Below are 21152 nucleotides of genomic sequence, written 5' to 3' on the forward strand. Positions count from 1 at the left end.
CTTCTATGTAAAGGCAATTAGTAGCCCACGCTCAGTGCAGATTGTCACACACTCTGTCCTGGTTTGTGGGCACTACCCTGAACAAGGTATTGCTTTGCATATATATTGTCCATGGGAAGGAGGCTCCACTGCAATCTCTCCCCAGAAACCTTGTCAGGATCAGAGCCGAGGCACCAGCCTTTTGGTGGTTTCTCTGCCCCTTCCCTGTTCCCACTCCCCAGCCAAGGTATCTGTCTTTGAGGGTGCCAATCCAGAGACAGCTTGGGTTCTCCAGATAATACTCAAAGGGCAAGCTTTAGGAACAGCCAAAAACACAAACAAAACCACTGCCCTCGTTTCCCTGAATGGGAACTGCTAGCTCTAGGGTTTGGCCGCTCAGCCACTCGGAAACGTAGTAAGCAAAGCCCTCGGCGTAGGCGAGGTTGCCAGAGCGGTCCAGGTCCAGGAGGGAGGCCGGGTTGGGTCAGGGCAGGGTATCCTCCTCGGTGAGGTGACACTCGGACTCTGCTTTCAGGAACAGACGCTGGTTGTCAGGGAAGACCATGGAGAAGAGGGCATCCGGGTCACACACAAACTTATAGACTATCACTCCCAGCCACCTTCTGCATGATGCCCTTTTCGTAGTAATAGCGTAGAGAATGGCTGAGCTTGTCATAGTTCATGGCTGGCCGGTTCTTTTGGATGCCCCAATGCCGAGCAACCTCCTCAGGTTCTATCAGCTTAAACTCCATGCCACAGCCCGTCCAGGCAATGAAGTGGGCATTGGCTGGGTCATCCAGCAGAGTAACCAGGAACTGCCACAGCTGAAGAGAACCTCGCCTCTGGTAAGGGGGCCCCTCCGGGTACATGGTGGGCTCTTGCTTGCCTTTGCCTTCCAGTCTCTCAGGAACAACACAAGTGTCGTCAAAGTACAACCGGGGATCTTTTTCATATGAAAAACCTTCATGGCTGCTGGAGAAATACCCCCCTCTGATATAGGACGACTGGCGGTTGGGCACTTCTGAATCAACACAGTAATCCCGGGGCTCCTGCTTGATTCCCATTGGTGACTGGAACCCATGTGTTGGGGGGCCTGGCATGCCTGGGACCCCATGTTCATAGAGTGGATCATGGTATTCTTGTTTGAATCCCTGAGGGGGTGGGGGAGTTGCAGGGACAATGGATTCTGACATTTGCCGGTGGTAATTGGGGCGATTATCTCCAGGAACTCCTGACTGAGGAGGGAAGGGGTGGCAGGGTTCAGACAGTTGTCTCTGAAATCTCTGTTCTGAGGGATACTGGTTTTCAGGCATCATCTTTGGCATCTGCAGGGGCTGATGTGGTGGCCAGGCGACCGCAGAGGTTTGCTGCTGTGGTCCAGGTTCCGGAAGCGAGTGGGGGGCAAGGGCAGGGCCTGGTACTGGGCCAGCTGCAGGGGCGTGCGCGGCGGGTGGGAGGTGGGTGGGGGGGTGGGAGGGTGGGCAGACTTGGCTGGGGCAGGGGTTAATGGCTTGAACCCAGGGGGAGCTTCCTATCGTAGGCACAATAGCTGTAGAGGCACTTTTCCCCATAGTTAGCACCTAGAGCCTGCTCCTGGCTACAGGATGACAGCTCCGAGGAGAAGCTGTGCAGCTCCTGTTTGATCTTGGTTGGAGGTGGGGCATGAAGCACCAAGTTATCAGACTGGAAATCTGGGACAAACTGTTCATCATCAGGAACTTGTGCTTCAGCTAGTCAAGCCTCTTGAAGTTGACTGAGATCCTGAAACAACTCTTCAGAATCATGGGCCAGATCTGTGTCCAAAACTTTCTCTTTCTGTCAATCACAGGCCGCCCTCGACATTTCTCTGATGGAGATTTCCCTGGGACCATAAAAGGGACTTGCTGATCATAAAACCCATCCATGGTGCTTCCAGCGCCTCAAATATCACTTTGAAAGGTTTCAGCATTGAGTAATTTCTGGGGGGAAAGGGGTCCTCCTGAGGCAGCCGCTCTCCTCCGGTTGCAGTGGCCCCGGGGCGCAGGATCGCTCACACAGGCGCACACCAGGCCTGGGCGCCTGGGAGAATGGCTGGGCCGAACCCCCAATACAGATTCTAATTTGAGACAAATGTTGAATTTTGAATACAGATGGGTATTAAATGATATTGAACAATTGTTACATTTTTTAAGCTATTATATCTGTGAAAAGTTTTTGCCTATCAGAGATAGATACTTGGTGTAAAATCCTTTTAAGGGTGGTTTCCTTTGAGGGCCGGGGCCCCTTGTCTCTGCTTGCCTTTCTTCCAACCATCCTTCATTAGTAGCTCATAAAGATGCCTGAAGAAAAGACATTGTTCAGTTGAAATTGCATGCTGATAATCATGGAGACTCTTAAAGGTGGGAGGTAGGGACAAACGATAGTTGAATCCATCATTAAGGGGATGAGTTTGGGGGCACAAAGCTGTGGGGACGGGGGGTAAAGGTCACTATCTTTTTTCCTAGTAGTCTTGTGGGAAGTTTCAAGGTTAGACCCTAAGCGACCTGAAAACGCATCAAAGTCTGCCCTTTGAGTTCCCTCTTACTACCTGTGCTGGGGTAAAGAAGTTCCAGGCATTTCGTGGAAATAGCTGGCGTAAATAATTTTTACTGATTTAATTTCCCACGTTTCAGCAGATTTCTTTGCTCTAGCTCTCCTGCAGTAAGTAGGCAAAGCCAGACCACAGCCTCGTTCCTTGCTTCCTCCCTCCAGGCCCAGGTTGACCCGCTGCTGGAGCCCAGTCAAGGCGCTCAGCTCCGCCTCTGGCCCCGCCCCCGGCGCGGAGTCCCGCCCACGGCCCGGTCTGGAGAACGGAGTCCTGCCCCGGAGCCTGCCCCCGGCGCGCACGAAGCCCCGCCCCCGGCGCGGAGCCCCGCCCCCGGGCCGGTCTGGAGAGCGCAGTCCTGCCCCGGAGCCTGCCCCCGGCGCGCACGCAGCCCCGCCCCCGGCCCCGCCCCCGGCGCGCACGCAGCCCCGCCCCCGACGCGGAGCCCCGCCCACGGGCCGCTCTGGAGAGCGCAGTCCTGCCCCGGAGCCTGCCCCCGGCGCGCACGCAGCCCCGCCCCCGGCCCCGCCCCCGGCGCGCACGCAGCCCCGCCCCCGACGCGGAGCCCCGCCCACGGCCCGGTCTGGAGAGCGCAGTCCTGCCCCGGAGCCTGCCCCCGGCGCGCACGCAGCCCCGCCCCCGGCCCCGCCCCCAGCGCGGAGCCCCGCCCACGGCCCGGTCTGGAGAGCGCAGTCCTGCCCCGGAGCCCGCCCCCGGCGCGCACGCAGCTCCCGCCCCGGCCCCGCCCCCGGCGCGGAGCCCCGCCCGCGGGCCGGACTGGAGAGTGAAGCCCTGCCCCCGAGCCCGCCGGGTGCCCACCACCGCCAACGCAAGGCCGCCCGGCCTGGGCCACCGCGTCGCCATGGCTGGGGGCCGTGGGGCCCCGGGGCGCGGCCGGGACGAGCCTCCGGAGAGCTACCCGCAGCGGCAGCAGCACGAGCTGCAGGCTCTGGAGGCCATCTACGGCGCCGACTTCCAGGACCTGCGGCCGGACGCGCGCAAATCGGTAGGAACGTGGCTGGTCCCCGGGGTGCTGGGTGGTGCGGCCCAGTCTTCCCTCTGCGCGCCTTCCCCCGGCCAGGCCAGGCCCGGCCCGGCCTTGCAGACGCCGAGCCAGCCGCACCTTTTGGGATTCCTCAGTCCTTTAGTCCCTCCCGATTCCACCCACGCTTACTTTTTGTCTTTGCACCCGCGGGTCTCCAGAGCTCCGACCTAGGCCGAATTTTCCAGGCGGGCTCCTCTGCCTTACCTGACACTTCTCATTTCCACTGACACCTCCTGAACGTCCCTGCCTCCTTGGAATCTTGCCCCTTCCACCCCGCAGCCCCCGAAAGCCCTTGAGTTTGATACCACAGCGCATCATAGAGGTCGATTTTGGCAACTCTGTTCCGGTATCGCTTTGGGGGCGCTTGCACAGATCTTACTGGTCCCCCTACCCCCCCCCGCCCACTCCCCGATTTCAGTTCCTTTCGAGCCGCACCCTCCCTGGGGTTCAGAACTATAAACCGTGTCAACCCCGCGGTGCTCCCCGGGCGACCTCACTGTTTTCAGGCATGGAGGAACTTTAAGGCACTTACAGGGTGTAGAATACATTCATTTTAGCCATGATGGAGGAATGCTCTGAGTTTAGACCTTTTAAGTGACATTTGTTTTAAAATATTACTTTCCCTTTTGTCTGGGAGTAAAGGCTCATAAGTTGCTGATACTGGTGGTTTCTCCCTCATCCTTACTAATTATCTCTGAATAATATCATTAGAAGGTAGTATCTTCCTTCATCTGCCTATCATTCCCACATTTAAAAATATCTGCCTTGGGACCCCTGGGTGGCTCAGCGGTTGAGCTTCTGCCTTTGGCTCTGGGCGTGATCATGGGATCCGGATCGAGTCCCATATCGGGCTCCTTGCATGGAGCCTGTTTCTCCCTCTGCCTGTGTCTCTGCCTCTCTCTGTGTCTCTCATGAATAAATAAAATCTAAAAAAAAAAAAAACAAAACAAAAGAAACCATCTGCCTATATCCAGGATTTCCTTAAGAGATAAGGATTTTCTGCAGCTGTCAGAGGTAAAAGTTCTCCCTCAAAGTACTTCTTCCTTCGTTAAATATTTATTGTTCTAGGCTTCAGCCCAGGGCAAAACAGAGCAAACCTCTTGCCCTCAGGGAGCTTACTTTTCTAGAGCTTATTATACTACGATAATATGTCTTTCTGGTGATCTGAAAACTTCTATCTTTCTGAACAGTGAGAACCAGGAAGTAGGCCCTTTAAGCAGCCAAAACGGGAGCCACAAAGTGTACCCATGGACTCAAGGCAAAGTCTGTAAAGACCTCCTTCAGAGCCACTTTTATTGACTTTATAGGTGCTTAGCTCTTCTAAGGCCACAGAAAGGAAGAAGGAGCTGCCGTGGGTAGGATTATCACTAATCCCAGAATTTACAGTTGGTGACCTTTCTCAACAAAGATAGAAGATTAACAAAAACTATAAGAAACGGGCAGAAGAATTCAAATAGCTGTCTGTGGCTCCCAGCACGCGGGAGTAGCCTCAACACTTTCATAGGCTTCACAGGCAGCTAATTGCTGGCCACGAAGAATGAATCCGAGTGCGGTTGTTCAACAAGTACTTATTATCACCTGTGTGCCTGTCTTCAGGGAAAGGTTATGCAAGTCCACAGTCCTTTATTCAAAACCCTAGAGACCTGTTGGATTTCAAAATTCAGAAGTGTTCGTGTTCACGTCCATGTGTACATAGCCATACCTTACCTAATACCTCACTTGGTGTGGGGGTGATGGAGGCAGCATCCAGAATTAACCACAATGAAATATGAATATCCAAATATTCACACTGACTGTAATAATAAAGGCTATGAATAGCCTCCTGTCCGGTCAGGCCAAATTTGCTGATAAATTCAGGCCAGAATTTATTGACCTGAATAAACTTCAGGCTACTTTGACTTCTTTTGGGGGATGTGTTAAAACGTAGGTTTCAGTTTGCTCGCCTGTATAATATCATTTATAAATATCTAAATGTTTTGGGTGTGAATGCTAATAAATTATTTTACATACTAAAAAAGTTTGGACACCCTTGAGTTAAAATTTAGTTTACTCTGGAGTTATACATGTATTATTAATTAGCTTGGCTTATTTTCTGTTTCTGCAAAGGGTCTATTAATGTATAATTTGATACCTATTGCAAAGTTCCCTCCCAAAAGGGGCCCAGACTGCTTCTGTCTCTGGGCCCACATAGTGTATGAGAACCCTTGTTTTTCTACGTCTTCACCAACATTGTAAATGGCAGGCTTTTTCATCTTTGCCAGTAGATGGATGCAACACTTGTTCCCCAGGGTGCCTGGGTGGCTCAGTGTTTGAGCATTTGCCTTTGGCTCAGGTCATGATCCTGGGGTCCTGGGATGAGTCCTGCATCAGGCTCCTCGCAGCAACCCTGCTTCTCCCTTTGCCTATGTCTCTGCCTCTCTCTCATGAATAAATAAATAAATAATTTTTTTTTTTTAAAAAGGAACACTTGTTCCCATTATATTGTCTATTTTCTACCTCCTCACGCCCCTGTAGTCACTGTTGCCAACATGGGGCTTGAATGCACAACCCTGAGGTCAAGAGTAGCCTAGCCTGCTCCATCAATTGAGCCAGCCAGGCGCCCCATGTATTGTCTGTTTTCTTATTCATTTGTCAATTGTTTTTTGTTAAAAAAAAAAATAGCAGTATGGATCATATGTTGCAAATGTTTTCCTCTATTTACCCATGTGCAATTTGATACTTATGTAATTTATGCAATTACAAAAAACTTTTAAGATAGTTAAATGACTGTTTTTTTTTTTGTTTTATAGTCCCCCCCTTATTTTTTCTAGAAAAGATTTCCCTACTCCAGTGTACTAAAAAAATGAAGTCTTCCGAAGTTTTCTTTTAATTCTTCATGACTTTGTTTTCAAGTGTTCATCAAATAAATACAGAAATAGCTTTTTAAATTTTTAAAAATATTTTATTTATTTATTCATGAGTGACAGAGACTGAGACAAAGGCAGAGGGAGAAGCAGGCTAGGAGCCTGATGTGGGCCTCGATTCCAGCACCCTGGGATCAACCCCTGAGCTGAAGACAGATGCTCAACTGCAGAGCCAGTCAGGCGTCCCCAGAAATAGCTTTTTAGTGAAAGTTCCATCTAAGTATATATCTAGGCTGCCTTCCACCCTCAGTTTGTCAGACTAACGCAGATGAGTTTTTTCAGTTTTCCCCCCTACTAATTTGAAACACACCTTTACCTTATATGACACTGTGCTAGCTTCATAAGGACAAGGTCCGTGTATTTGTTCATACCTACATGTCCCATGCCTGGTGAAAAGCGCTCAAGATTTTTCTTTGCATGAAATAATCCCCAGGTGTATTTGGATCTGTTGTTGACTCTTTTTTTTTTTTTTTTTTTTTGACTCTTTATTCTATTGCATTAATCTATTTAAACACTACCACCACATTGCTTTAGTAACGATAGATTTATAATAAGCATTATTTGATACTCATTGTGGTCACCATTTACTGACAGCATTTTCCTGACTGGTTTTACTCTTAGTTTTTCCATATGAACTTTAGAATCAACTTGCCTGGTTCAAAAACTTATAGGCATTCTTAGTTGAATAACGTTACATATATTTAATTTGGAGAGAATTCAGATTCAGTGTATTTTCATGTGTGTTCATTTATTTTTTTTATTGAAGTATAATTGACACACAGTTACATTAGTTTCAAGTGTACAACCTGATTCTCTACTTCTGTGCATTATGCCATGCTCACCACAAGTGTAGCTACCATCTGTTACCATATAACTATTATAATACCATTGACTATATTTCCTAAGCTGTACTTTTTTTTTTTTTTTTTTTTTAAGTAGCCTCCATGCCCAGCATGGAGCTCGACCTGGGGCTTGAACCCACAACCCTGAGATCAAGACCTGAGCTGAGGTCAAGAGTCAGGAAGCTTAACCGACTGAGCCACTCAGGCACCCCCTATGCTATACTTTTGATCCTCTTTTATTCCTGTATTTCTTCCATAGCTGGAAGCCTGTATCTCCTACTTCCTTTCACTCAGTCTGTCAATCCCCCCTTCCCTCCACTCTGCCAACCATCAGTTTATTCTCTGTATTTATTAGTCTCTTACTGCTTTTTGTTTATTGTGTTCTTTGTTTTTTAGATTTCATATATAAGTCAAATCATATGGTTTTTGTCTTTGTACACTTATTTCACTTAGCATAATACCCTCTAGGTCATCCATGTTGTCACAGATGTCAAGATCTCATTCTTTTTTTGTGTCTGAGTAATATTCCATTGTACATATATATTACTTTTTTATCCATTCATCTATGGATGGACACTTGGGCTGCTTTCATATTTTGGCTACTGTAAATAATGCTGCAATAAACATAGGGGTGCATATATCTTTTCAAATTAGTGTTTTCATTTTCCTTGGGCAAATACCCTGTAGTGAAATTACTGGATCATATGGCATTTCTATTTTTTGGTTTTTTTTTTTTTTTTAATTTTTAATTTTTTTTCTTTTTTATTTATTTATGATAGTCACAGAGAGAGAGAGAGAGAGAGAGGCAGAGACACAGGCAGAGGGAGAAGCGGGCTCCATGCACCGGGAGCCCGATGTGGGATTCAATCCCGGGTCTCCAGGATCGCGCCCTGGGCCAAAGGCAGGCGCCAAACCGCTGTGCCACCCAGGGATCCCTATTTTTTGTTTTTTGAGGAACTTCAAACTATCCTGTTTTCTATAGTGGCTGCACCAGTTTGCATTCCCACTAACAGTGCACAAGAGTTTCCTTTTGGGGGCACGTGGGTGACTCAGTTGGTTGAGCATCTGCCTTTGGCAGGGGTCATCGTCCCAGGGTCTTGGGATTGAGTCCTGCATCAGGTGCCCGGCTCAGCAAGGAGCCTGCCCTCTCTCCTTGCTGATTCCCCCTCATATTCTTTCTTTTTCTCTCTCTGTTAAATAAGTAAGTAAGTAAGTAAGTAAGTAAGTAAATAAATAAATAAATAAAATCTTTAAAAAAGAAAGCGTTTCCTTTTTTGCCACATTCTTGCCAACAGTTGTTATCGCTCACCATTTTTATTTTAGACATTCTTACAGGTATGGGGTGATAACTTGTGTTTTTGATTTGTATTTCCCCAATGATTAGTAATGTTAAGCACCTTTTCATGTGTCTGTTGGCCATTTTTCTTTTTCTTTTTAAGTGGGCTTGGGCTAAGTGTGGGGCTTGGACTCACAACCCTGAGACCAAGACCTGAGCTGAGATCAGAGTTGGATGCTTAACCAACTGATCCACTCAGGCACCCTATCCTTTTATATGTCTTTGGGAAAATGTCTACAGGTTCTCTGCCCATTTTTAATTGGATTATTTGTAGGTTTTTTTGGTGTTGAGTTGTATAAGTTCTTTATATATTTCAGATATTTTTTAAATTTTTTATTTATTTATGATAGTCACAGAGAGAGAGAGAGAGAGAGAGAGAGAGAGAGGCAGAGACACAGGCAGAGGGAGAAGCAGGCCCCATGCACCGGGAGCCCGATGTGGGATTCGATCCCGGGTCTCCAGGATCGCGCCCTGGGCCAAAGGCAGGCGCCAAACAGCTGCGCCACCCAGGGATCCCTATATTTCAGGTATTATTCCTGTTGGATATGTCACTAGTAAATATCTTCTCCCAGTCAGTAGATTATCTTTTTGTTTTGTTTCATTTTTCACTGTGCAAAAGCTTTTTTTAAAGATTTTATTTTGTTAAATGATCTCTACCCAGCGTGGGGCTCGAACTCAAAACCCCCAAAATCAAGAGTTGCATGCTCCAGCTCCACCGACTGAGCCAAGCAGGTGTCCCTGTGCAAAAGCTTTGTATTTTGATATAATCCCAATAGTTTATTTTTGCCTTTTTTTTTTTTTTTTAAGATTTCATTTTGAGATGCCTGGGTGGCTCAGCAGTTGAGTGTCTGCCTTTGGCTCAGGGTGTGATCCTGGGATCTGGGATCGAGTCCTGCATTGGGCTCCCTGCATGGATCCTGCTTCTCACTTTGCCTGTGTGTGTGTCTGTGTGTGTGTGTGCGTGTGTCTCATGAATAAATAAATAAAATCTTTTTAAAAGATTTTATATATTTGACAGAGCATGTACAAGCAGGGAGAGCAGCAGGCAGAGGGGCAGGGAGGAGACTCCCTGCTGAGCAGGGATCCCATGCAGGGCTTAATCCCAGGACCCCAAGATCATGACCCAGGCTGAAGGCAGACACTTAATCGATAGAGCCACACAGGCACTCCTTGTTTTTGTTTCCCTCGACTGAGGAGACATACCTAGAAAAATGTTGCTAAGGCTGATGTCAAAGCAATTACTGTCTGTTTTTCTTCCAAGAGTTTTATGGTTTCACGTGTTACATTTAGGCCTTTAATCTGTTTTCATGTATGTTTAAAGTAGAGCTTTAGGTTATTAAATTCTAACATTGCTTAAAAATTCTCTCCAACCTGACAGGCAAATACTTAAGATGAATGAACTTGGTGATTTTTTTACAAAGTCAGTACAGAAAATACTCATTTTTAGAAAAGGAAATATGGGGGAAATCAGTGACTAAAGCTTTTTTTTTTTAAGGATTTTATTTATTTATTCATGAGAGACACAGAGAGAGAGAGAGAGAGGCAGAGACAGGCAGAGGGAGAAGCAGGCTCCATGCAGGGAGCCCGACGTGGGACTCGATCCTGGGTCTTCAGGATCATGCCCTGGGCTGAAGGCAGGCGCCAAACCGCTGAGCCACCCAGGTTCCCCCTTTTTTAAAGATTTTATTTATTTGATAGCACAAGCCAGGGGCAGAGGCAGAGGGAGAGGGAGAAGCAGACTTACTACTGAGTGGGGAGCCCGATGTGGAGCTCTATCCCAGGACTCTGGAATCATGCCTGAGCTGAGGGCAGACACTCAACTGATTGAGCCACTTAAGCTTCCTCAGTGATTAAGGCATTTAACATAAAATCAGAAAAGACAAATAATGTATAATTTCTCTTACATGGAAAACTTAAAAATATTTAAAAATTTAAAAAAATAAGCCAAGCTCACAGATACAGAGAACAGATTGGTGTTTGCTTAGAGGAAGGAGGGAAGGATGGGTGGACAGTTTGTTGTTGTTGTTGTTGTTGTTTTTAGGTTTAAATAAATCAAATTTTAAAAACACATAAAATATAGAAGAACATTACCTAATTTCCTTTTTCTGAGCTTTTACTATCATCTTTTTTATTTTTGACATCTTTACAGACTTAAAACCAGAAACTTACCCTGATTATCTTGCTTGACATGTTACTTTATTTCTAGATTTGTTCTGTTTTCCCACAGACTAATTTCTTTTCACTTTACAGAATATGAGATCTAAAGCCTGTGAGAAAGAGGCTGCATTGAGTCAAGTCTGGCCATCACAATTTAAGGAGGAAAATATTAACAGAATCCTAGGTAACAGTTCTAGGCCAAACACCTGAAAGTGGTTTGAATCATATTAACTTTTTATATATATAATTGTAATAAAAACGTAGCACTAAATTTATCATCTTAACCATTCCTCAGTATACAGTTTATAGTGTTAAGCACTTTTATGTTGTTGTGCAACAGAAAACTGTTAATAGTTTTAATTAATTTCCCAAACCTTGTTCTCATCTGCTGCTTATTTTGTAATCCAGTGAAATTTAATCATGGACTGCCATTAACCCTCATGCATCAGCTTTGAAACCAAAAGGTTTGCTACTTTATGGCATCACTAACGAAATTTTCAAATTTTTTTTTTTAAGATTTTATTTATTCATGAAAGACAGAAAAAGTGGCAGAGACATAGGCAGAGGGAGAAGCAGTCTCCCCTCGGAGAGCCTGATACAGGACTTGATCCCAGGACCCTGGGACCATGACCTGAGCTGAAGGCAGACTGCTCAACCACTGAGCCACCCAAGCCCCCCCAAAATTCTCAATTTTTAAGAGTCTTTATTTTTTACTCTAGTACTTTTAACAGTGAGACACATTCTTCAACCAGTTTATTTCATTGGGCCTGAGTATTATGAAGTGTCCAGAGAAAAGCAGCTTCAGACTGACCAGTAGGGATATCTGACAGCTGCTGGGGTCTTCCCTGGGAGGTGTGCATTGTGCTGGGAAGAGGTCCACAAGGTCAGCCTTCCAATCCTTTGGGGTATTTTAAGATTCTTGGGTTTTGTTTCTTGAAGATTCAGCGAATGTTTGTGTTGTTTCAATGAGTCCAAATGAGCATTACCTCTCTTACTTTTTAAAATTGAGTTTACATCACCTTTTCTCTTTTGTGTTATGTTTGAGGAGGAGTTTGGCTATTTTATAACAGTCCAAGAGAGTATCCAGCTTCATGATCCCAAGAAGAAGTACATATAGTTCATATCTTATTGTAGTGATCTATGACCCTCATCATTCTTTTTTTTATTTTATTTTATTTTATTTTATTTTATTTTATTTATTCATGAGAGACACAGAGAGGGAGTCAGAGACACAGGCAGAAGGAGAAGCAGGCTCCCTGTGGGGAGCCTGATGTGGGATTTGATCCTAGGACCCCAGGATCACAACCTGAGCCAAAGGCAGACACTCAACCACTGAGCCACCAAGCGTCCCTCCTTGCCATTCTTTTTATGCTGCTTTCATATCACTTGCATTTCAGACTTCAAAAAATATTTTTTAATGTATATTTTGTAGTTTGTGTATTTTGTATCTGATACATTCTGCATTGTGTTTTCGTCTCCTTTAGTGATCTCAAAATGTCTTGGTTATGCCCTACTTTGTATGTACTTGCCTGTAGATAGATATTCTAGGAACTCATTATTTCCTTTTACAGATTAAGTCAGAGAATTTTATCAATACTGTTCTAATGACCATTTATCTTCTGAACACATGAAGGAGGCCCTACCCACTCCACTCCCCAGCACATCCTACCTGTTGACATCATTTTGAGTCAGGTCCTGTTCAACGTCAGGGTTCCTTGAGTGCCCTAATGTGAACTAATGCATGATATCCTACACATGGCTTCCATAAAAGCCTCTTGTTGAGAAGCCCCTCAGTTTGCTCAAGGAAAGCCTGGCAAATATTCTACTCTTATCCCTAAAGTCACTATTTCTTGAGTGTTCTTTTTTTTCCCCAGTGTGCCTATATTAAGTTTGTATTAAGTTAGTATTAAGTTTGGCTACATATTATAGGAGACTTAACAACAGGAGAGCCTGGGGTGGCTCAGTGGTTGAGCATCTGCCTTCGGCTCAGGGTGTGATCCCAGGAATTGGGATCGAGTCCCACATCGGGCTCTGTGCATGGAGCCTGCTTCTCCTTCTGCCTGTGTCTCTGCCTCTCTCTCTGTGTCTCTCATGAATAAATAAATAAAATCTTTAAATAAATTAAGAAAATAAAAGAAACCCATAGAACAATTGAAAAAAAAAAGACAACAGAGTTCATTTTTTCTGCATGCAAAAGTCTGGGGTCTAGGGCTTTTGCTATATTGCTCTTCCACCATCCTCAGTGTGCCCTTTATGGTACCTGAACTCCAACTTTATATCTGCATTCCAGGCAACAGGAAGGAGAAAGGGATGAAGAAGTTGTGTTAGTTCTTTCATCTTTTTTATTCATTTATGAGAGAGAGAGTGTGTGTGCTTGTAAGAGTAAGCAGGGGGTAGGGAGAGGGACAATCAGACTCCATCCATGCTGGGCATGGAGCCTGACGCAGGGCTCCATCCTATGACCCCGAGATCATGATCTAAGCTGAAATCAAGAGTCAGATGCTCAATCGACTGTGTCACCCAGGTGCTCCTAGTACTTTAATCTTATTAGCCAGGAATTAAACCACTGGCCACAGTCACCTGCAAAGGAATTATATCCAGCTAAAAAAATCAGGGGTTCTGTTGCCAAGAAGTAAGGGGAGAATGGATATTGGGGGAATAATTAATAGTCTGCTGAGAAATATCCTGAAGTTTATACACTATGGAGAAGAATATCATTCTGGTCCAGTTAAATTGTCAGCCAAAAATAAAGGCCTTGAAAGTAGCAGGCACCTAGTTCTTCAGAGTGCTGTTCTTTGAGTTACTTTCACTTCATACTCAGATCCAGACAAGTTGTTAGGTTCTTCTCTTTTTTTTTTTTTTTTTTTTTAAAGATTTTATTTATTTTTTCATGAGCAACAGAGAGAGACAGAGAGAGAGGCAGAGACACAGGCAGGCTCCATGCAGGGAGCCCGATGTGGGACTCGATCCCGGATCTCCAGGATCACGCCCCGGGCTGCAGGCGGCGCCAAACCGCTGCGCCACCGGGGCTGCCCAGTTGTTAGGTTCTTGTCATTCCTCAGCGGCCTTGGCTTTGTTCCTTGATCCAAGTTACCATCACTGGGCTTATGCATCTCTTAAAGCTGAAACCTTTATGCATCCAGGAATCTCTTCACTTTGCTTCAAAACTCCTTTCCTCGAAGGTGGCATGGAGGACATGACCTGGGTTTGTTACTATTGTCACTTCTGCCCTGCTAGTGTTGATATGTTGTGGAAATAACTGGAACGCTAGACCTGCACGGTGTTACATGGCTGGTCCAGCCCAGGAGTGGTTGCAGGCTGCTTACTACTTCTTTAGACTCCAGTGTTCTGCATACTGACGTTCCCCCTCTTGGTCTCCAGACTGGCCTAGAGGCCTCCTTCCCTGAGGCTTGTCAGCAATCCTTAACTGGATTCATCGTGTTTTATTAAGCATTCTCTTTAGTAAAGAATATATTCAAAATGTGTAATCCTCCAATAGGCCTCTTTTTTCTGAAGCTTGCTTCCTGTTCCCACGACTCTGGACATAGAGTGAGGGGCTTTCTGTACCATTTCCCGTGAGAGCTGCTTATGTTCAGATGCGCTTTGCATTTCCCACATAAGGACAAAAGGGAATGTTTTTTTTTTTTTAATTTTTTTTTTTTTTTTTTTAATTTATGATAGTCACACACACAGAGAGAGAGAGAGAGGCAGAGACACAGGCAGAGGGAGAAGCAGGCTCCATGCACCGGGAGCCCGATGTGGGACTCGATCCCGGGTCTCCAGGATCACGCCCTGGGCCAAAGGCAGGCGCTAAACCGCTGCGCCACCCAGGGATCCCCAAAAGGGAATGTTAAACCAGATTTGCTGTCTTGCCACTGCAGGGATAACTCATTTCGTGTGGTGTATGTTATCTGTTACAAGTTCATTTCCATCCTGGGCCCAGGAAAGACCTATGCTTTGGTTTATATTCGTGGCTTCTACTTACATGGCTTGCTGATAATTTTAGGTCTACTTACATTTACATAATTCTTGCTCCTTGCAGCTATAGAGGACTGCTTTAACTTTGTTGCTTCAAAAACAAAAGATCTGCTATTAATTCCTGGGTGGTGTGCTTGCATTGTAACATTTTGACTTAATCTTTTTCACATTGGGCTTATCTGGTCTTTAGGATTTTACTATCCGTATGGCGTTTCTCCTTATTTTGTTACCTTCTTCTTCCTTTTGCCTCTTTTAAACTCTCAGTCATTGTGGATTTTTCTTTAAGTTTTATTTATTCATGAGAGACAGAGACACAGGCAGAGGGAGAGGTAGGCTCCTGGATGGGAGCCCGATGTGGGACTTGATCTTGGGACCCTGGGATCACTCCCTGGGCTGAAGGCAGACACTCAGCCACTGGGCCACCCAGGCGCCCCTCATTGTGGATTTAGGACAGTATTCTCATTGTGTTTGTTTTTTTTTCTTTTAAGATTTATTTATTAGAGAGAGAGAGAAAGAGCATGAACGCCTGTGTACATGGGGAGGAGCAGAAAGAGGCAGAGAAATTTCTCAAGTATATTCTCTGCAGGGCTGTATCCCAGGACCCTGAGATCATGACCTGAGCTGAAATCAAGAATTGGTCACTCAATCCACTGAGCCACCCAGGTGCCCCATCATTGGTTGTTGTGAAAAAAAGTTTTCACTGGTGGGCAATTAAGTGAGAAAATGAAAGGCAGAATAATTTATAAGTGAAGGTGTATTAGTATCAGATATTTTTTTAAAGATTTTATTTATTTATGAGAGACACACACAGAGAGGCAGAGACATAAGCAGAGGGAGAAGCAGGATCCCTGCAGGGAGCCTGATGTGGGACTTGATCCCAGGACCCTGGGATCAGGACCTGAGCCAAAGGCAGATGCTCAACCACTGAGCCACCCCAGTGCCCCACTTTGAACCTCTTTACATGCTCTTCCCTCCTCTGGAATGCTCTCTCTCTCCGGCTTGTCTCAGCTTAAGCTGAGACAGTGTATGCAGATAAGTCTTCCTGATGACCAAGTCCAAGTATGTTCCCTCACCCCCACTGCCACTCATTCTCTAATGAGGGAGATAGGACTTGATTTTTGTCCTCTTAGAGTTTCTTGCCAGGTCTGAGAATTAAAATGACACAGGGAGAATAGCATACAGATTTTTACCTGCACATTGGAAACCCCATAGGGAAATGAAGACCCAAATAAATGGCCAGGCCTAACTGTTTACATGGTGGGTTGAACAAAGAGAGGCAATTGTGGAAAAGTAGCTAACATATGGGGAGGCTGAGGGAAAGGTAAGGGTTATTATACCAAGTTCTGTTTGTACAGAATTGTCTTGGCCTCAATGTTCTGTCTTTGATAAAAAGATTATTTTTTTTGTTCCAGTGTAGGAGTGCATCTTTCACATGGTGAAAGAAGGCCCTTTTTGCTCCTTGTATTTTCAAGTACTCAAAATAATCCTTATAACAAAGTGGCATATTTTGCGGCGGCCAGTTCCATTACCCTTTGAGGCCGTCATGTCTTTAGTAGCACTCTCTCTTTCTCTCTTTCTTTCTTTTGATTCTATTTATTTATTTGACAGAGAGAGACAGAGGACACACAAGCAGGGGGAGTGGCAGGCGGAGGGAGAGGGAAAAGCAGGCTCCCTGCCCAGCAAGAAGACTGACGCGGGGCTCGATCCCAGGACCAACCTGGGACCCTGGGATCATGACATGAGCCACTCAACTGACCAAGCCACTCAGGCACACTCAGTAGCACTTTTTGAACTCAAACTTATGTGTTTATTGTTTGGACTGGAAGTTCCATGGCAGCTGGAACCACGTCTATTTTCTCACTTCACTGTGCTCACAGTTCCTGACAGCCCTGGGCCATCACTGTGGGTATGAGGCATAAGCGTGAATGAGTGTGTGGAAGGCCTCTTGCTCATGGGACATTTAACCACGTGCACAGAATTGTGCTTTCCTGGGGCCTTACCACGCTGCTTTGAGCAAGCATTAGGGTAAAGCCACTTGAAGACCGAGCTGATGTCTTTTATATACATTGTTGATGAGAATTTTGTTTTTTGTATAATTCAGGGTACTGTGTGTTGTAAATACCTGTTAGAATTTAGTATTGCTCAGTATTTTTTTTTTTTTGCCACTAAAAAAGTTTTATTTTTTAAAGATTTATTTACTTATTCATGAGAGACACAGAGAGAACGGCAGACACAGGCAGAGGGAGAAGCAGGCTTCCTGTGGGGAGCCTGATGTGGGACTCAATCCCAGGACCCCAGGATCACAACCTGAAAATTTTTGTCTTTTCCTTTTATGTGAAATGTAAAATAGTGTCACATTTCCCTTTTGGCTACCTGGATGTTCTAAGACCAAAGTCAAGGCTCAGTCACAGCAGCTCAGGATGGGCACTAACAATGGAGTGGCTGATGAGGAAAACACAGGTTTGGGAGTCAAAGTTGGATCTGTGGGCAAGAAACTGAAACTTTTTTTTTTAAGATTATATTTATTTGAGAGAGAGAGAGCGCACAAGCAGGGGGAGGGGCAGAGGCAGAGGGAGAGGGAGAAGCAGGCTCCACGCTAAGCAGGGAGCCCGATGTTCCCAGGACTCTGGGATCATGACCAGAACCGAAGGCAGACACTTAACTGACTGAGCCACCCAGATGCCCGGAAACTGAAACTTTCTGAGCTTGAGCTACTTCATCTGTAAAATAGCCACAGTACCCACCTTTGCAGAGCTGGTAAAATGCCTGGATCATGAGAGTAAATACCTCTTCTCTCAGCCTCCCTTCTCTCATGATGTATAATATAGATTATAATATAAACTGCCTCAAGCCCCTTTTGGAAAAAGCATATTTGATAAATTGAAGAACAATAAATGGGGTATTTAGATGTTTGGTGAAAAGCAGTTGAGTGAGAGCATATCCATATTTAGAAGAGGCATTAGATTTCCATGTTAAGGCTTTCACTTGTCATTGTCTCAGCATTCAAATTTCAACTGAAGTTTCCCCTGTTTAAAAGGCCCCTGACCCACCTGTCTGAAAATCTCCCTCAATGCTCTATCCCATTACTCTGCCTGATTTTTTTTTTTTTTTTTACAGCACTCATTATGGAGAATATTCACTTTTCTTCTCATGCGTATTGGCTCATTGGGCCCATGTCTGTCCAAATTGACCCCTGTGCTCCTAGCCTCTAGAAGGGTACCCATGCATAATCATGTGATTTGTACTCTGTAATGTGTGAATGAATAGAAGCCCGTGGAAGGCGTTGCTTTACTCCTTAGATAACTTTGAAAAAGAAAATGCAGTCTCTGTGGTGCAGGTTTTGTTTTTAAACTGTGCTTTAGGAGAAGACCAAATACCTGTATAAAAATGAAATTACACGTAATATTTAAAAAGTAGAACATTCAAGCTAAGATGCTGTTTAATTAATTAATTAATTTATTTATTTATTTATTCCTGAGAGACACACAGAGAGAGAGAGGCAGAGACACAGGCAGAGGGAGAAGCAGGCTCCCTGCAGGAAGCCCAATGCGGGACTTGATCCTGGGACTCCAGGATCCCACCTTGAGCCAAAGGCAGACAGACACTCAACTGCTGAGCCACCCAGGAGTCCCTGCTCTTTATACTAATTACTAATAATTGGCTCTTCAGCCAAGAAAAGGAAAAAGATTTTCTTCTATTCTTTTAGGTCAACGAGCCCCCTGAAATCAACTTAGTTCTGTACCCTCAGGGCCTAACTGGTGAAGAAGTATACGTGCAAGTGGATTTGAGGGTTAAATGCCCACCAACCTACCCAGATGTGTGAGTACATTTATAAATACCTCCCATGTGATAGCATTTCTCTCTTTTGACAATATAGAAACAGATTGACATTAATGGTATTTTCTCTTTCCTGCCTCCATTCCACTTAAAATTTCATTTCCTATAATCTGTATTTCATTGAAACTACATCAGCAGTAGGCATTTTCATGAATCTGTCTCATGTTAAGAGTGCTTATAGTTATAAAATAGTCACTTCAGATACTGATATTTACTCCATGACTAATTGTTTGCGTTCTCTAATGTGCTAATTTATGTTTAATTCCTCCTAAATTGGGAAGAGGAACAGTCTTAGAAGAAAAGGATAAAGGCATGAGGACTAGTAGAGTCTTTGTATTCTTAGTTGTGTCTTACTATTTTTTTCTAGGGGGTGGGAGGGGCAGAAGGAGAGAACCCTTAAGGAGACTTCCCACCCAGTATAGAGCCTGACTTGGGGCTCAATCTCACAACCCTGAGATCAAGACCTGAACTGAGATCAAGACTTAATTGACTGAGCCACCCAGGTGCCCTTGTATACTTAGTTTTAAGCTACGGTTGGCATTAAGACTCAAAGTAGCTTTTTGGTGCTAATGGGAGTTTTATTTCCTAGAGGAAAAAGGAGATTTGAGTTACACTATTACCAGGGGCACTACTGATGGGTCTCCACTGTGCAGGGCTGGCCCATAATGCATGGTGTGTGGCATCCCTAGCCCTAGCCAGTGATGTTAGGAGTGCTCTCCAATCTGAAACAACCATAAAACCCCACATATTTTCACATTTCCCCTTAAAGTGTACTGCCTCTGGATAAGAACCACTGGGAGAACAAAAGCATTGGCATTCAGTAGTCAGGTATTGTCTTTTTTTTTTTTAATTTTTAAGATTTTATTTATTCATGAGAGACATACACACACAAAGAGAGAGAGGCAGAGAACACAGGCAGAGGGAGAAGCAGGGTCCATGCAAAGAGCCTGATGTGGGACTCGATCCCAAGTCTCCAGGATCACACCCCGGGCTGATGGTGGCGCTAAACCGCTAAGCCACCGGGACTGCTCAAGTATTGTCTTTTTTTTTTTTTTCTTTTTTCAAGTATTGTCTTTTTGAAGTATATGTATATCCCATGTAATCTTTCCTCAGACATTCCACGTGGAAAGGTAGATGGGCTTGAATGATACTTTGTCATTCATTTGAGCTAATTGTGCAGGGAACCAGCAAAGAAAAGTGGCAAATAAAAGAAAGCTGTGCCTTATAGAGTGGGTGGGAAATCTATGGAATTTGTTATCCTTTTTTTTTTTAAAAATATTATTTATTTTTTTATTCATGAGACAGAGAGAGAGAGAGAGAGAGAGAGAGAGAGAGAGAGAGGCAGGGACACAGGCAGAGGGAGAAGCAGGCTCTATGCTGGGTGCCTGACTTGGGACTGGATCCCCGGTCTCCAGGATCACATCCTGGGCTGAAGGCGGCGCTAAACCGCTGAGCCACCTGGGCTGCCCTGGAATTTGTTATCCTAACAGCTGATAAAGAAGATGAAAATACAGATTGGCAAGATGAGTTTCTTTTTTTTTTTTTTTAATTAAAAAAATTATATATATTTATTTGAGAGAGAGCACAAGTTGGGTGAAGGGCAGAGGGAGAATCAGACTCTCCGCTGGACAAGGAGCCCGATGAGATGTGGGGGCTCGATCCCAGGACTCTGGGATCATGACCTGAGCCAAAGGCAGACGCTTAACTGACTAACCCATCCAGGTGCCCCTTAAGATGAGTTTCTTGAATTTAGTGACCCTCCTTTGCCTCTAACAATCTTAGAATAGATGTAGTAGGTATTGAGTATTTAATTAATGAATTGGTTAAAGGGTAATTAAATTTATGGAAGAAAAATAAGGTAGCACCTCTTTGGGTTTTATTTTTCCCGGACACCAAATAGATGGTATCTATCCTGACAGCTGGAGGTCTAGCAATTCAATCAAGTTTTGACACAAACTAGCCATAGTTACTGCAGATCTCGTGGGTTAAGGGCTCATTTCCACAAAATTTCAAATGCCAGTTGTACATACCAGTATTTTTGATCACCTGGCCAAGAATATGTGGGCTCCTGCAACCCCCTCCTCAGGTTTGATCTTGTGTTAAAATAGCTTCTAGAACTCAGGAAGCACTTTACTTAAAATTACCAGCTTACTATAAAGGTAAATAAAGGACCAGCCAAATAAAGAGCTGCGAAGGGAAGGAATGTGGTGAGAGGGGTGGAGTTTCTCTGCCCTCCACGTTGACAGGTAACCCCTGGGGGCACAGTTATCCCTGGTTGGAAACCACTTTGCTGGAGGACCATTCTGATAAACCTTGATGTGTCCAATTGATAACAATATTATAGGATGATTAAAAAAAAAACATGGAAATTATTGTAAAAAGCTACAAAGTAGACATTATAATAGCGTATAAAATTATAAATTTTGTGACAGTGGTATATAGAGAAAGCTGGACAGTTTTTAGTTTAATTAGTATTTATTATAGGTGGATTTTTCATCATTCTGTTAATCTT

At 44.7% G+C, this 21152-nt stretch overlaps 1 protein-coding gene and 1 pseudogene across 11 annotated transcripts in view; one reads left to right on the top strand and one right to left on the bottom strand.

Annotated features, from left to right (window-relative positions):
- Positions 1 to 295: 295 nt before the first annotated feature.
- Positions 296 to 1972, bottom strand: LOC112919855 (ETS translocation variant 5 pseudogene; annotated as a pseudogene).
- A 1338-nt stretch (positions 1973 to 3310) lies between these two features.
- EIF2AK4 (eukaryotic translation initiation factor 2 alpha kinase 4) overlaps positions 3311 to 21152 on the top strand; it is a 100090-nt gene continuing 82248 nt past the window's right edge. For 3 of the 11 annotated variants that reach the window (XR_011997333.1, XR_011997332.1, XM_025998447.2), the window contains exons 1-2: positions 3328 to 3548; positions 18510 to 18622. Coding sequence is in view for 4 of the 11 variants with exons in the window: in XM_025998447.2 (XP_025854232.2) it covers positions 3405 to 3548; positions 18510 to 18622 (257 nt within the window). In the remaining 7 variants the exon portion in view is untranslated. Of the gene's footprint in view, positions 3549 to 18509; positions 18623 to 21152 lie in introns of all 11 variants that reach the window. The other 8 variants (XR_011997330.1, XM_025998446.2, XM_072738236.1 and 5 more) reach the window with 5 other exon arrangements.

This window comes from Vulpes vulpes, chromosome 15, assembly GCF_048418805.1.
Source record: "Vulpes vulpes isolate BD-2025 chromosome 15, VulVul3, whole genome shotgun sequence".
Lineage (NCBI taxonomy): Eukaryota > Metazoa > Chordata > Mammalia > Carnivora > Canidae > Vulpes > Vulpes vulpes.